We start from the raw sequence: 16,605 nt of genomic DNA, 5'->3' as shown, positions 1-16,605 counted from the left end.
CAAATTTGTTTTGAAACCAAACCTGTTTTTCTTGCCTACATTTCAGTCAGAACTAAGACATGGTCCGTTTTACTATATGAAGCAGCCACTCACCACAGACCCTGTTGATGTTGTACCACAGGATGGACGGAATGATTTCTATTGCTGGGTTTGTCATCGGGAAGGCCAAGTCCTCTGCTGTGAACTCTGTCCTCGGGTTTATCATGCTAAGTGTCTGAAACTGACAGCGGAACCAGAGGGGGATTGGTTTTGCCCAGAATGTGAGGTTAGTTTGATATAAGGAGTGGATTTCTTTCTTGTTTGTGCGATATAAGCAGCTTTTTTGCATTCTGAAATGTTTCTGGTCTGTTCCGATATTGCCTCTTGGTAAAGGTACCAGAAAAACTTATACAGAAGAGAAGGCATCCATTGCGGCTTCACCACTTTTTCTGTGTGTGTACCTGGATTGTGCTTACCTTCTTACCACGAGTCTTCAACTTCCTTTGTGTTTCCATCTCTAGAGAAGTGACCATTTCAGAGAACGATCTCTTCATCAGGCACCTCTAATTCTGAATACGTTCTGCAGTTTTGACTAGTTTAACTTGGGCTTCTTCTAGTGGGCTGACCAGCTCTGCAGCCGTGCAGAAAAAAATTGCACTGTAGGGTCTACATAAACAAGTGGGTATTTTATTACCATTTTTTTCTGCAGGGCTGAGGAAGAATGTAATCATTCCTCTCCAGTGATTCCTGGGGAGAGAATACTTAGCATCAAAGTATCTTTAATGAAAGCAATTGGTTTATCGCATGTTTTTCTTTGATCACTTATTGTATTAGAGCCCAGGCGACCTTCTCACTCGTTCACGTTGCTGTGAACCTGCATCATGTTTGGGAATTTTATCTATTCACACATTCACTTTGCGTGATCTTGAAGATGATGGATAATTTTCTGGTCTTTTCCCTTTCTTTTTCTTTCTTTCTTTTTTTTTTTATTAACATACCTGGAAGAAAAACCAAGTAGAACAAGCATCTGAAGTACTTATGCTGCATCATCAGAAATGTTTTGTTTCTTGTAAGATAGTTATTATCTTCCATTTGAATGCTAGAATGTTTCAGTGGAGAAGAATTTACGTAAAAATGTTTGCTGACAATATATTTTTTTAATCTTAACTTTTAGAAAATCACGGTCGCAGAATGCATAGAAACACAGAGTAAAGCTATGACAATGCTCACCATTGAACAGCTATCGTATTTACTGAAGTTTGCACTACAGAAAATGAAACAGCCAGGGGTAAGGAAGTTTTTGGGTTGTTTGTTCTTTTTTTAATGCTTGGATCATATGATTGTTGTAATCCTGGGTTTTGCTTCCTTTTGTGGATTATGAACCTAGCTTATTTTATCAGATTGTATGTGACAGCTTCTGTGCTCTCTGCCACCTGTCTAGTGCAGACAGATTAGTTTAGGCTGTATATACTGTTTTGGAGTGCATTTAAAATGTAGTTTCTTGATGTAACTTCTGGACATAGTTTCAGTAGGTGTAGCGAAAATATAATGTGGCTTTCCTGTGGGACGTGGTGGTTTCTCACTCACCAAAAGCGGACAATGCTGTCTCTGAGATACAAGGGGAATGAGGAAACGTGATCTCTTGCCCGTACAGTTATATGAGCAGGAACCTTAGGCACAGACACTGTTATATTATTGATTATACCTGTTGAAAACCTAGCTTCTATCTGTTAGTAGAAATGGTTCTTACCACAAAAGTTAGTTGTATCATATACTTCTAAAATGCTGAAGAAATTTTCCTCAGTGTGGTGAAAACCTGTGCCATTAACTTTCATGCAATATGAGGCTGCTCTTCTATGAATTTTTATCACGGAGGTAAAATTGGTTTTCCTCCAACTTGTACCTATCTCCATGTGTCTGTCTTAGGCTCACTTCTCAAAATCACCATGCCTCAAAGTTTCAGCTACTCCAGTCACTTGTTCTTGCTTCTAAGTTTCAACAATTCTGGTCAGTTGTTCTTCACCATGCAAGCGTTGCCTGGTTTTCACATATGTGAAGAAAACTGTACATCAGAATATGATGTGATGAATTACCAAAGGTTGTCTTAACTCCTGTTGCCTCCTTGTTCCTGTATGTAAGTTAGAGGAGCAGGGAGAGTGTCTCTGTGCCTGCGTTGTTATAGTAAAATATCTTGGGAAAACCAGACGTGCAGAATGATGGGCTCTCTGCAACTCTGATCTCTCTATGATAAGTATTTTAACAGAACAATAGCGGCAATTTCTGGGAAGGTTACTCTAAGGTACTGACAGATTTTGGCTCTTGGAATCGTTTTACTCTGGAGTGGTAAATACTGTCCAGATGGAGCCATTAGAAGATTTAAGTGCTGCTTTTCAGAAGCAAAATGTCAGTGTTTGTTTATACTGAATTCACAAAGTGTTTCCAAAATGTGGTTAGAAAGCTGATGTTTAATAAATGCTATTGAGATATTTTGCCCTTTAGGCATTTTACTAATAACCTGTTGTTTTGGTACCTGAGTACTTTAATTGGTTGTGTTTGAAGAATTGCAGTCCCTTCATGTTAGCAGATAAAAGGTAGAGTCCCACTGGTAAAAGTTTGAATGTATTTGCATTACTGAGCCACCATTATTTTGAAAGCTATGATTCTAATGAGAGTCTGAAAAAGAAGTATTTGTGAGTCTAGTGAATTGGAAATTTAGTAAGTGTCTTTATTCTGCTAAAAACTATCTGTTGAGCCTCATCTGATACTCCTCACAAAAAAACCCCTACTGTAAATAATAACAGTACATTTTACAAAACCCCTAACTTTTGCAATTCATTACTTGCAGCATATGAAAAATCAGTTAAATAGACCTTTTAGTTCCTCATGTTCTGCCAGTACTTTATTACCTCACAAAATTTTATAATTACCTTTAGAGAGTTTTCTCTGACATCACAGTTGGAAGTAGTATTAGAAAAAGAATGAATATTGTGTCATTGTTGAAACTGTTCAGTATTAAGAAGTGTGATATATATATATTTTTTTTTTTTCCCTCCGAACAGACAGAGCCATTTCAAAAGCCAGTTTCACTGGATCAACACCCAGATTATGCAGAATATATCTTTCATCCAATGGACCTTTGTACATTAGAGAAGGTTTGTATGAAGCTAAGCGAGGAAGGTTCCTTGAGTTTGAGTGCTATCATTAAGATTTCTGGAGTGTTTGATGGGAGGGGGAGAGAGGTTGCTTGAAATTATTTTGATGCTTTTTTTTTTTTTTTTTTTTTTTGCTATTATAAATGCCAGTTCAATTACAGCTTAAAAACAATCATATGCCAAATGAACAAGTCCACTGTTTTGTCTGAACCAGTAACAAATGCTCAGGAAAAACAGTATGAAAAAGACAAGCTTACACTGATGACTTCCTGCTGTATAAATTCATCTGATTCCAGGAATGATCCTGCGGGGAGACTTCATTAACCAGAGTTTGCATTTGGTCATCATGTAAGCTATTAATGGATCACTGGTCCATTAGTTTGGGACCATTTGAGTGTATATCCAGGGGTCTTTCCAGACTCATTTTACTCGTATTTACATTCAACAAATACTGTAATCTCCACTGCATCTAAGGTGTGGAAGAAAAAAAAGAAACAGTCAAGAGGTGGATAATGGGATTTTCATTCTCAGTTCAATAATAGTTTAAAAGTTTCAAATCATGAAGAAGTTCTCCATTCTCCACTGCTTAATGAAGAGTGAAGCATTGCGGAGTTTTGTTCTGCTAGGACCTGGTGAAGAGACAGCAAGTTTTCATTCTCCATGTCCTTACAGTGGAGGTTGATGTTTTTATGGTATAAAGGTGTAACAAATCCATGTGACTGATTTTATCTAATCGAATTACTTTACCCAGTGGGTAGACTGAAATATCAAACATACTGTCTGATATACTATGACCAATAATTTTTTCCGGGTCTTGTAAAAATTAAGAAATAAAAATGCTGCAGGGTGGTAATATGTCAGTAGAAGAAATGAAGGACTTGGTTTTCTGACGAGACAACGAATGGAACACTGTTTCAGGAAATGAACACTTTATTTGGAAATGTTAAAGATGCTGATCTAAATAATTCATTATTTAGAGTTAATTTAGACGGTTCATACATTTTCAGGGCAGTCAAAAGACACCCTGAATTTGGCAGATTCTTAAGTATTCAGAATCACAAGTCTTACAGTAAATAAGTAGTCAGTTTTATTAATTGTAGGACTGATAGGAAACAATTTTCAGGAAGAAGCTGTCCCTTTACTCATTTCTGTTTCCTGATTCATTCTATATTCTTTCTTTACAGAATGTTAAAAAGAAAATGTACGGTTGCACTGAAGCATTTTTGGCTGATGCCAAATGGATTTTGCACAACTGCATTATTTACAATGGGGGTAAGTATTAATATGTACTTACGTCCTCAAATAAGAAACTTTGAAATAGTTAAAGTCATAGAGCAATTTGTAGACTTGTAGTTGGCAAATGCCGAAAGTATCTTTCTGTTAATGACCGTAGTGCCAAAACACAACAGATTTTTTTTTTTTAACAACTGGCATACATAAAACTGTAGGACCAAATACAGCCCCTGCTGTCACTTGCTCATTCCACCTTAAAAAAATTTCAAGTAAGTTAGAATCATAGAATGGTTTGGGTTGGAAGGGACCTTAAAGGTCATCTGGTTCCAATCCCCAAGTTGCTTCCATGTTTTGAATTGTGCAGCACTTACAGGAGACCTAATTGAGGAGAGGATACAGCATGTCCCGCACTGAAAGAGCGTATCAGTGGTGGGTAGGCCGCAGTAGGCTTCACAGAGAAACGTTTAAAGATTGTTACGGTGTTATGTTGAGAAGAAAAGTGCCTACCATCTGCTTTTGCAAGCGTGGAGTGTATATATACACGTGTTTTACATCGTCTCTTTAGATGTTCTCTTTTGTCTTTAATGTTAACTTTTAAAACTAAAAACCGTTGATTTTATCATAATTCTAGAATAACAATTTTCTTGGTTAAAGCATTTTATTGTTTCCTCAGGAAATCACAAATTGACACAAACAGCAAAAGTCATCATCAAAATCTGTGAGCATGAGGTATGTGTGCCCCACTTCACTTAATTGTTCTGTATTTTTGAAGTGTTCCATTTCATGTATTTGTGAGCGAAATAATACGTGTTTGCTAATGTGTGTATTGCATAACTATGATTTTTGTAGGCTGTTGTATGTTTAGATATGCATATCCATGGCCTATGGAATGATTTGTGGCAAGGGCATTGCTAATGTGTCTTCCATTAGGATATTCACTATCTATAATTAAGACTGGGGGAGGGGAGGGGAGAGAAGGAAGTGAACATATGGATTCTGCGCAAAGACGCATATCTTCTAAATGAATATTTGGAGTTGGTGAAAGAGACCCACATCTTCTGATTCATAGATGCGTTTTTGGTGGTTCTTTCGCTGTAACAATATGAAATTCCTCTGAATAAACGCAAAAATGACTGCATGCATTCTGAACTGATCATTTGCACTGATTTTATTTCGGTGGCAATCCATAGTGTTAAGTATTACAAAAACTTGCTATTCTAAATGTAATATATTTGAACAATATTTCATTGATATAAATTATCTGATGATCTGACCCTTTATATTTATAGAAGTGCTTTCTCCATCCCCAGGTTGACAGCAATATCCATGATTCACATAAATTCTGAGAATGTGTCAATTCCTAATAGAACAAAATGAATGTATAACCTGAGCCTGATATCTTAAGTAGTTTATATAATATGAGCATAAGGAGGAAAATATTTTATTTTTGGTTCTGCATAAATTATGAAATTAAATGCCCAATTGAGGTTGTATTTTTGCCATTGGAAGAAATTATGATAAATAATTCTTTATCACTGAAATAAATACAACATCAAACGAAGGATGTTTTTTTTTTTTTTGTGACTGGAGTAAAGGACAGAAGCGTACAATCTGAAAAGGGATGTAAAAATGTGACTGATTTATTAACTGGAATGCATATGTTACAGGGATAGAAAAAGCTGGGTGTCTGTCAAAACAGTGTTCATTTCACAGCAAGTAAATCTTGATTTATGACCACAAATTTGTGGAAAAATAATGCTCGCAAACTAGACAGGCTGACATAATAATACTGATCACGCTTTGAACTCTGTTTAAACTCTTCGGTAACTGTTTGCTTTTTCTTTTCAGATGAATGAAATTGAAGTATGTCCGGAATGTTATTTAGCTGCTTGCCAAAAACGGGAAAATTGGTTTTGTGAGCCTTGTGTAAGTTAAGGATTACGGTAGTCTAGCTCACCCATTAGACTAGCAGTTCTCATTTGACTGTTGCTTGTTATCCCCTCATCGATTTAAACCCGTGGTGGTTACTGAGTCGAGGAAAGCTGCTGTAGTTTATGAATTAGCTTGTGCTTGTGCATCATGGTCTTTGTGGGGTCAGACTATCTCAAGACGTTTAGCTGTAAGATTGCATGCTTTCACAAAAGGATTGGTTCAGTCAGAAATAACCGTAAAGGGTGTCAGCAACCAGTTCACAACTCCTCTGTCCTCAAATATAAGATATCTGCTGGGTCTTCTATGCTTGCATGCGGTACTTGCACTCAGGGTAAGATTTCTGAAATGTGAATGTCTCTTTCTGCAGGTATGGATCTGAGAATTCAGACTTCATTTTTCTTTCGTGACCTATTAATACGTTGTCTGTTTTCTGGTTTTGTTTAATACTGCACCAAACTTGGGAAGACTTCTTAAGATTCTTAAGTAGAAGTGTATAATGCGTCAAGTTCTGTCTTGGACTTAAGTGAAAATTTGACAATTTGAAAGATTGGCCCTAGCCTAACTTATGTTATGCTACATATTTGGAGAGGACTAATAAAAAATAAATGAATAAAAAAAAGTGCAATTACAATGTGTTTAATTGAGATGCTTAAGGTTGGTTGGTTGTTTTTTTACTTACTTTCTTATTTTGTCCTCTCAGGATTTATTATGTATGTATCAACTATAGAGTAAAATGGAATCCTGTATTTGGCAAATGCCTTGTGCATGTTGGATCTTTATTGAATCTAAGTGATACGTACAATTTAAAAAAAAGTCATGTTGTTTATCAGATTTGAAGGTAATACTGCTTGTATTTTCTTACTGTGTATTTTGCCTCTTCCTCTAGAGCAATCCCCACCCTTTGGTCTGGGCTAAACTCAAAGGCTTTCCATTCTGGCCTGCTAAAGCACTGAGGGATAAAGACGGGCAAGTTGATGCCCGTTTCTTCGGCCAACACGACAGGTGGGAATTTAACCAAAGGATGTCTTTGGCTGCACTTACAAAATTCTTGTGGTTGAGACTCTTCAAGTTTTTGGATCCTGTCGTTTGAACCTTGACCCTAATAAACTATATAATACTGTAGCATAGGCAGTCTTAGTTTCTTAAATGATGTCTGTAGGCTGCAAGTCAAGTGTTTGTAAAATTCATACATAGATAATCTCGGTGAGTATGCAAGGTAATTCCGGTTTTGTGCTGCAGAGAACTGTAGTTCTTAAAGATGGAAGAGGCCAATAAAGTTGTTTATGTTGTCTAAACACTATGGGAATAAACACGCAATTGCAGATTTAAAAAATAGAGAAAAAATATAGAAACTATAATCTGTGTTGAAAATGCCAGTTTTGCTTTGAAAGGAGTTTAGTTTTCTGTACTTGTGAACTCTCTGCGTGAAAGAAGGCCATGATGAATACAAGTTGATTTGTCATGAATTGAAAATATAAATCTATACAGTTATAAAAACATGTACTGTAAAAAAAACTGTATCGGGCCATGAAATAATTAAGTCAAAGTTCCTGGTATTTTGGTATCTCGGACGGCATGGTTTTAGAGTCTGCCTCATTTCATGATGAATAAAATCTGTCCAACACTTACTGATAGAACTTTTCCTGGCATTGAGGAGTCTGATCACCCTGACATGGGGTGCTAAATAGACTATTACGTTTTTAAGAATGTGCTTATGAAGTCTTTTTTTTCCTGACCTGCTTTTTATATTTTTCTGCTAACTATGACAGATGGAAAGACTGTTTAGTTATGGTCATCTTACAGTTACATAGACTATTCTAATTAGGAATATTTTGTCATATTTGACCAGTGTTTATTTATGTTTTATCTGTTACTGGGTAGAGTAAAATAAGCTCGTGATAATCTAAGATATGCGGTTTACTTACAAAAACTAAGCACTGAACTATTAAAAGAAGGCGGCAGAGATGGTCCTTTGAAATGATCTGAGGTATGCATGTCTTTATGATTTGGCTAAAATAAATTAGTATGTGCACAGAAGTTGCCAACGTCAATCCACAATGTGAAATGTAGTTATGTTATCTTTTATTTTTGTTTTATATATAGGGCCTGGGTTCCAATAAATAATTGCTACCTCATGTCTAAAGAAATTCCTTTTTCTGTGAAAAAGACTAAAAGCATCTTCAATAGTGCAATGCAAGAAATGGAGGTTTATGTTGACAACATTCGTAGAAAATTTGGAGTATTTAATTACGCACCTTTCCGGACACCATATACTCCCAACAATCAATACCAAATGTTATTAGACCCTGCAAACCCAACTGCTGGAACTGCAAAGACAGACAAACAGGAGAAAATCAAACTGAACTTTGATATGACAGCATCGCCCAAGATTCTAATGAGCAAGTCTATGCTGAGCAGTAGTACTGGTCGTAGGATTTCATTGACGGATATGCCACGGTCACCAATGAGTACAAACTCATCAGTTCACACTGGATCTGATGTTGAACAGGACGTGGAGAAAAAAGCGACTTCCAGTCATTTTAGTGCCAGTGAAGAATCCATGGACTTCATTGAGAAAAATACAGGTAAAAAAAAAAGGGCAGGGAGGGACACAGGACTTCGCACTTGGTTAATTCACTAGTTTTATTACATGTACTTTTTAAAGACAGACTGTATTATGACTCATTTTATGAAGAAATTTTAGAAGAAAAGATGGGTTTAACTTTCAGCGTCACAGATAAAAATTAACAGCCCTTTCTGCCACGTTGAGAAGGAGTAAATAATCTTGAAAAGTGACCAAAACCCTTCAGTTTAAACAGCAGGAAATAGTTGTAACTATCAAAATGAATGGAGAGTGGCTGTAAATACCAAAAGAGTTAGAATTGTCCTGATTAGGAGGTATTCTATTTAAAATTTGATAGCTCTTTTTCAAGGCAATGAGCTTAATTTTTAGTGTTCCCAACTGAGTAGCTAAAGTATGATAAAACTACAGTTCTATAGGCAGAGTGGATAAAGAGAAAAAGGAGTGTAGAACACAGAATTTGGACTTTTCAGACTTATGATGTAGTCAAAGACCAAATGCGAGCTAATTTTGTGGTATTCAGGCAAACTACTTTATCTTAATTTTTTTTCATCTATAAAAGAGAGTTCCTCACTACCTGAAAGAAATGATACAGTGTATTAATTAATGTGAGTATTTTAAAACTTTGCTTTTGGTGAAAGGATGCCTTTGTGCAGAAAACTAAATCAATATGTCCCGTTACAATTTTTAGATAAAATGCTGTTATTTATTTGTTTATTTATTATAATATCATTCTTTCTAGCCAGTAAAGGCTAGGCTGTGAAACTGCCTTTGGGTACAGAAGTGTCTTCTGATATGATCCTGTCCATCTTAAGAAAGTGATGACAAAGTAACTGTATGAATTTAAATATATGAAAATACTTGGATTTTTCAGTAGAGAATGTGTCAGAAGGAATAATTCATTTTACACATAACTTACGTGTATGTGTGTACAGCTCTTATACATAAGGTGTAGCTAACAGGTACTGGTTTGTGTCTTAAAACATAGAGCTTTTGTTATACCACATTATTATTTCTTTACAGTAGTGGAGATATTAACGGGAAGTCACATTAAAGCTATTTTGTCAGATAAAGATAAAAGAAGATGACAGATGTTATCCTGGTACTCTGGATTCTTGGTTAGCGTAGCAATTCTGGGGAATTCTTCTAACTTTTCCTCAGGCCTTACTATCCTCTATCCTACTGCATAGAAATGCTGGATTGGACTTAACAGCAGTTAAACTAGACTATTCAGTTTCCCAGCTGGCATTTCTACCCGTATATTGTTACAACTACTCACTTTTTGTAGTATTTACTTTCTGTATAAACTTAGCTGTCCTATTACTGGAATCTGTGTGTTTCAACTCAAATGTAAATTGAATTACTTGTTTGCTGTAAAAAGTAATTCAAGTAGTGTGACTGCGCTATCTATCCTTAGACAAGAACAGTTTTATTTGGATGCCTCTGTTGTGTATTTTGAGTGATGTGTGGAAAATAACTTGGAAACAGTTACTGAAACAGCAGATATTGCTACCATTTAGGAATCTGAAAATATATAGACAATCCTGGATGTACTGGGGAAGAAAAAGTGTCCAGTTTAGGATGACATTTTCAGACATGAGGCAGAGATTTAACAGACAGAAATTAGTCTCTTGCTGACAAAAATAAGTCTTTTTTTTTTTTTTTTTTTTTTTTTTAAGGTAGTGGCCTGCAATGCTTCCCTTTATAGACTGGCTGCTTCCAGAAGTTTTGCTTTTGAAACATTATTTCATGCAGATTTTTGAAGTCTCAGAGCGTAGAATTTTGCTTAAACTCTGTATGAATTACAATACCGGAGATGTTTGGTTACTGATGTCCAGCTGTACTGATTAAACTTACTATGATTTGTACTTTTAATTCTCTGTTAATATAGCTAGAAAATGGGGCAGGTGGGGTTTTGTATGTTTACTTGCATACATGAATTAAAATAGATAGCAATTTAGAGTGTCAGAATTTGTTAACATCTAAAATAACCAAATCTTGAAAGCTAGAAACTTTCTGTCACTGCAAACAGAGTGGTTTTGAGGGTAAGCACACATTTGGCCCAACTATATAGGTGCAGTAAAATTATTTTTCTTACCATTTCTTTCTTTATTAAACTAAATTTAAAGGGATATCTTTTCACTGTTTGTGTAGGTTTAAAAGCTGTTTTGTCCCAGTGAATATGGCTTTATTGTGATATTTTTAAATCTGTCTTTATTAATTTTGTACTTTTTCAGCTTCTCCAGCACCAACAAGAACGGGTCAAGCAGGGAGCTTGTCAGGCAGCCCCAAACCTTTCTCTCCTCAAGCATCAACGCCAATTTCTGCTAAACAAGAAAGAACTTCCACTCCAGGAAGCATTCTGAACCTTAATCTTGGTTAGTCTTAACTTTTGAAAATCTAGTATGTTATAGCTGGATAAATTACAGTGGTGTCGATGCAACGTAATATGAACAAACTTGCTTGTATGTGGCTTTAAATGAGGCACATGTGTAATTATTGTTTCATCAAATATGCTGTTCTTTTTTTGGTTTATGAATGAAAGTTCCTGTTATTGTTTCTTCTTGTTGATGAAAGGAAGTAGTTAAAGGATGATTTTTTTTTTTTTAGCTGAACTGTACAAATGAATGTTTCTAAACAGTAGGTAAGTTTCTAAAGGTTGTAATTACATGAACGTTGCTGCTCTTTACCCCTCAGTCTCTCAAGTGAATTGCTGGCAGGGTTTTCTTGTGGTCTTTAGGATTTAGGATTTACTAGGGCTTCTCTCTTGCTGCCTTCACATCACCTCCTCACTGACCATCCCTCTCTAGGGAGATAGATGGATGAAAGGAATTAGCAGATGTCTTGAAAATCCCTAGGAGTAAATCTTGGGATTCTGGAATGTTGAAAGATGGAGTAGGTAAGTACTAAGTTGGTAAAATAGTTCTGAAAGTCAAACGGATATAAATCGGTCTCCTCAGTCATGCTTTGTTCCTGTGAGTATTCTGGTTCAGTTCTGGCTGCTTTTTACCTCCACATCGTATTACATGGAGAAATAGGATTCTGCCCCTTGGTGTTAGCCAAATACTTCAGGAAAGCTTGAGCTCAAATGCTGAATTCATGTTTTCAGTGAGTTAGATAATCTGATTCTGGATACAAGCTCACAAGTATATTTTTCAGTGTGCAAATCTGTCTGTGTGGACATAACCATAGAATTAATTTATTCTGTTGCACTGCAGCTGTTTGTCATCTTATTTGAGGTGACAATGCATTTGGAAAAACGTTAAGAAATATGTAGTGCTGCAGTAGTTTGAGCCACAGATGGGAGACATCAGCTGGAGCATAGAATATTTTGAATAAATAGTGTGGATCGGAAAATCCAATGTTATGGCCCATGAGCAATACCATAAAAGAACAGCTAGTATACTTTCAAGTAGAATATCAGGTTTTTTTTCAGCTTTAGGGGAGTTTCCTTTGCTAAATATACTGTTTGGTGCTGGGAATGAAAATGGCAACGCTTCTTCATTTAATAGTGTCAGCTGTGCCGGACATAGATTCATCTGTGAATCCTATGGTTTTCAGATATGAGTTACTGTGTCTCATTGTCATACATAATATGAACAGGGTTTCTCTCCGAAAAACAAAAGTGAAAGTCCAGAAAACAAAGACGCTTACGTACCTTGAGCAGAGTGCTAGGACAACTCTATGATCATCCTTCAATTCAGCAATAAGGAAGGAAAAATAATGGCAATGAGCCATCTGTTGTTACTGGCAGACTGGCTAAATTGAAAAACGGAGGTATGAATGACCAAGCTATACACAGATTGCTTGGAAAAAATACATATTCCAGAGAGTATAGGACCTGTCCGTGTATAACAGAGGCCGAAAAGATAGAACAAGTTTGACCTAGTAAGGAGTGAAAATTTTCAGATTGGTAAGGAGAAAACATAAAGACTTTGGAGATGAGAACTTGAAGATTTCTCCACAATGGGCTTGTCTGCCCTTTGGCTCTGTTTTGTTTTTACTAATACTTTGACATTAATGATACAGATTGGAAATCCAGATCTCAGTGAGACCTACTTGTAGGTTAGATAGAGCAATCTGGATTGCGAGACTTCTTTCATATATTAAGATGTAGATTTCCCTGGGGAGATATTAGTGTCTCGACTTCATCTTCACCCATTCTCCGTTTTTTTCTTCTGTTTGTATCCTGCCATGTAGTTAACTAAGGCTGTGAAGGCCTTGAATCAAATACCGTACCATGGGTGATATAACCATTACGGCTGTGGGATTAGTGTGGATTGGGTGACGTAGTTAGCACAGGAAGAAGGAACCTAATTTAGTAAACATTTCCAATACAAGGAACAAATTTTTCAAAAGTACTCAAGTGACTTAGAACCCTCATTTTTATTTTCAAAATTTGCACTGCACTGAAAGTGATAGAGTTTATATTATGTTTAGTCTCTTCCAGTATGAATATGTGACATGAGGAGTGTGAAATTCAGTATTACTTTTATGACCATTTCACTGGGACTAGAAAGGACAAGTGAGTGTTATTTAGACTGAATTTGTGAATGCTGTAATGTGTATATATTACAAGCCCGGAGGATCCAAATTACAGCCAGTATATTTGGCTTGTGGGATTGCACCACACAAGTTGCTGCCTGTCTCTAGGAAGAGATAAGAACTGCTATTTTAGCAGTAAAGAAAAACTGGATGAATACTTGAATGGGTCCTTCTGTACCTGCTCTATCTGCAATACAGATTCTGTTTGCAACCTGATAGGAGATGGAGTGGCCAAGCCTGATGGAGACAACGGTACTGCTGAAGTTGAGTCATTATTTACTATGGTTCTTAAATTTCAAGTGTGGAATGTGCCTTGATATTAAGTTCAAACTTGCAAAGAATGTCTGGTCAGAGGAATCGTTGGCTCAGCCCTCCGTATTTAGTTCACTTTTCTCCGAGTTGTGCATCAACAAAAAATGTCTTGTAAATATATGTTGTTTGTTTGTTTGTTTGTTTGTTTTTTAAAGTAAAATAAGGCAACAATGTGACATCTTTAACTGTTGTGGAATGAAACTAAACGAAGCACAAATGCGCATTGTCTCAGTGTTGCCTTTTGTCTTCTCCGTGGCCTCCATCCTTTTCCAGCATATGGCATTGGCTCCTTTCATCCTACCATGAGCCAGCTGAAGGAGCTAAACTGGCCAAACATAATTCTCTCCATTCCTTCCCCCTTCTTCATGTCCCCTTCCTCCTCCCCCAAATAAGCAACTAACTCCACACGGTTTAGTGCCCTGAGCACTAATGGAGTGTCAGCACTGTTGGCAGAGTAAAGGATAGGACTATGGAACAGCAACATAACCTCTGAAATTGGAAAAATGAAGCAAAAATGTTAAACTTAGTTGCTAAGACAGTTTTAGCTTTAGCACTGTACTCTTTGCAGACAGATCTGTATGTTTCAGAGTGAAAATTCTCTACATGTATAGGAGAGCTCGAGATTTTGCTGACATATGTTGAAAAATTTATTATTTTATCTTAAATTTATTAATCTACCTAGTGTAACAATCCGCGTTTTTATTTCTCTTCTCGTGACTTGTCTTTTGAGTTTTAAATGGTGAATATAAGGAGTTTTATTCCTATTTAATTTTCTCTGTGAAAATATTACTACTAGTAGTAAATAACAGCAGTAGCTTACTGGAAGTGCTGACAGACAGCTTATGGACCTGAATGGTGATTTCCTGATAATTTCACACTGACGGAGAAAATGTCCACTTAATTGATGCATGTGTTTTGCATGCGAAATATGTAGTATCAGAGAGGAAGCATCCATTGTTTGTAGTAAAGTCATTCTAGAGTTATTATTTAGCCCATAATTATAAAAGAAGTGAAATATGTTTCAGATTGTCTGCATTGTTACTCAGTGAAATTTGTCTTATCTGGATAGCGATCTCTCTTCTTTTTGTAAAATATTTTACTTAGTTCCTTCTTCTTTTTCTAGATCGTAGCAAAGCTGAGATGGATCTGAAAGAGTTGAGTGAGTCAGTCCAACAGCAGACCACTCCTGTGCAGCTCATTTCCCCAAAACGACAGATACGTAGTAGGTTCCAGCTTAATCTTGACAAGACAATAGAGAGTTGTAAAGCACAGCTTGGTAAGTATATCTCAACAGTACAATGGACACCTGAAGGATACACTTAAGGAAATTTTGAATTGGAGTTGAAAAGAAGTTTTTGAATAGTAAAACCTTAACTATTTTATATATTAAAACAAGAGCAGAGGATATTTGAACTCTTTGAGGCAAGTAGAATGCACTGAACTAGTTTAATTTAAAATACAGTGAGACCTGATGTTTCAAATTTTTGTCAAAAAGCTTTCATCTTTTAATCTCTTTTTGTACTATTCTGATGTAGATAGTATGACAGAATTATAGTCTTAATAAAATTTTGTAAATTGAAAAGCTCAAGAATTGTACCTAACTCATGTCATTTGCACAAATTAGTATATCCAGTCACACGGGAGTTGAATGCTGTTAGAAACATTAGTGTTGTCTAGAACTTAATTAAAGACTTTCTAGGCACTAAAAACCCCAGAGATTCTCCTTGCAAAACTTACACAGTCTAAAACTGATTCTGCAAACGTGCCTGTAAGTAACTTTCATCAGGTAAATAATGTTACTGATTTTAAGGTGGTTTCTTGTGGAGAAAAAGAATTCCTCTTTGTATTTGCTGGCATCGGTCCTAAGTTGAACAAAACAGCTTGCAGGTAGTGGAAAAAAGCAGTGAAAGGAGGGCCACTGAATGAAATAAAAATATGAATTGGAATATGTGGAAGGTAATTCTTATACGTTCTGGTATTGAGACAGGGCGCTAAGGGAAGTGTTTATAGCTTAAGGACTGACAGTTAAGATAATGGTATGTATACGCTTTGTTCCAGTATATAGAGTATTTTTTTTTGGTAATGTCAGTCAGTCTGATGTCAGCATGGAATATACTTTCCTCCCCACAATTAGGAATAAATGAAATATCTGAAGCTGTTTATACTGCAGTAGAACACAGTGACTCTGAAGATTCTGAAAAATCCGACACCAGTGACAGTGAATATAGTGATGAGGATCAGAAATCAAAGAATGATCAAGAAGATGGAGAGGACAAGGAAGGTACAAGAAGTGACAAAGAATCATTGAGCTTGAAAAAAAAACCTAAGCCCCCAGCACAGAACGAAGACAAGGAGGACCTTAAAAGCACAAGTCCAGAAGTGGAGAAAACAGATGACCCGGTCAAAGAAAAGGCAATTACAGACACTGAAAAAGAATTTTCTGAAAAGGGAAAAAGTTTACAGCATCCTGCAAAAGAAAAACTGAAAGGTAAAGATGAAACAGACTCTCCAACTGTGCATCTAGGACTGGACTCTGATTCTGAGAGCGAACTCGTCATCGATCTAGGAGATGATCATTGTGGCCGTGAAGGAAGGAAAACCAAGAAAGAATCTAAAGAACCTCCTCCTAAACAAGACGGTAGGATGAAATTCTTCCCTTCCTTCTTTTCTTCTGTTCTGTAGGGCTGTTATCAAAGCCAGAGCTGTTACCTTTCTTTTTGCATTGAGGTAAAAATATCTGTACTAAAACAATTTTTAGGAATGACTTTTCATTCTTTGTGGCTATGGAAAAGTTTTCAATCTTCATTATAGTTTCTGGTTTAAATAAAATATGTTTCATTGAGTTTCCTTTCGACAGTGTAGAACTGTGAA

At 36.3% G+C, this 16,605-nt stretch overlaps 1 protein-coding gene across 10 annotated transcripts in view; it reads left to right on the top strand.

Moving 5' to 3' along the window:
- Window positions 1-16,605, top strand: part of ZMYND8 (zinc finger MYND-type containing 8) — an 84,380-nt gene that overhangs the window by 49,732 nt on the left and 18,043 nt on the right. For 9 of the 10 annotated variants that reach the window (XM_087749438.1, XM_087749435.1, XM_087749439.1 and 6 more), the window contains 11 exons: window positions 47-265; window positions 1,154-1,267; window positions 3,039-3,131; window positions 4,316-4,403; window positions 5,038-5,093; window positions 6,213-6,290; window positions 7,183-7,298; window positions 8,400-8,881; window positions 11,115-11,255; window positions 14,858-15,010; window positions 15,869-16,372. In XM_087749438.1, coding sequence (XP_087605564.1) covers window positions 47-265; window positions 1,154-1,267; window positions 3,039-3,131; window positions 4,316-4,403; window positions 5,038-5,093; window positions 6,213-6,290; window positions 7,183-7,298; window positions 8,400-8,881; window positions 11,115-11,255; window positions 14,858-15,010; window positions 15,869-16,372 — 2,044 coding nt within the window. The remainder of the gene's footprint in view (window positions 1-46; window positions 266-1,153; window positions 1,268-3,038; window positions 3,132-4,315; window positions 4,404-5,037; window positions 5,094-6,212; window positions 6,291-7,182; window positions 7,299-8,399; window positions 8,882-11,114; window positions 11,256-14,857; window positions 15,011-15,868; window positions 16,373-16,605) is intronic. The other variant, XM_087749443.1, reaches the window with a different exon arrangement.

The sequence above is a fragment of the Nipponia nippon genome, unplaced genomic scaffold (assembly GCF_047370975.1).
Source record: "Nipponia nippon isolate SJK-2023a ecotype South Korea unplaced genomic scaffold, ASM4737097v1 scaffold_13, whole genome shotgun sequence".
Lineage (NCBI taxonomy): Eukaryota > Metazoa > Chordata > Aves > Pelecaniformes > Threskiornithidae > Nipponia > Nipponia nippon.
The sequence above is the reverse complement of the archived record's forward strand: the minus strand, read 5'-3'. Positions and strand labels throughout refer to the sequence as shown.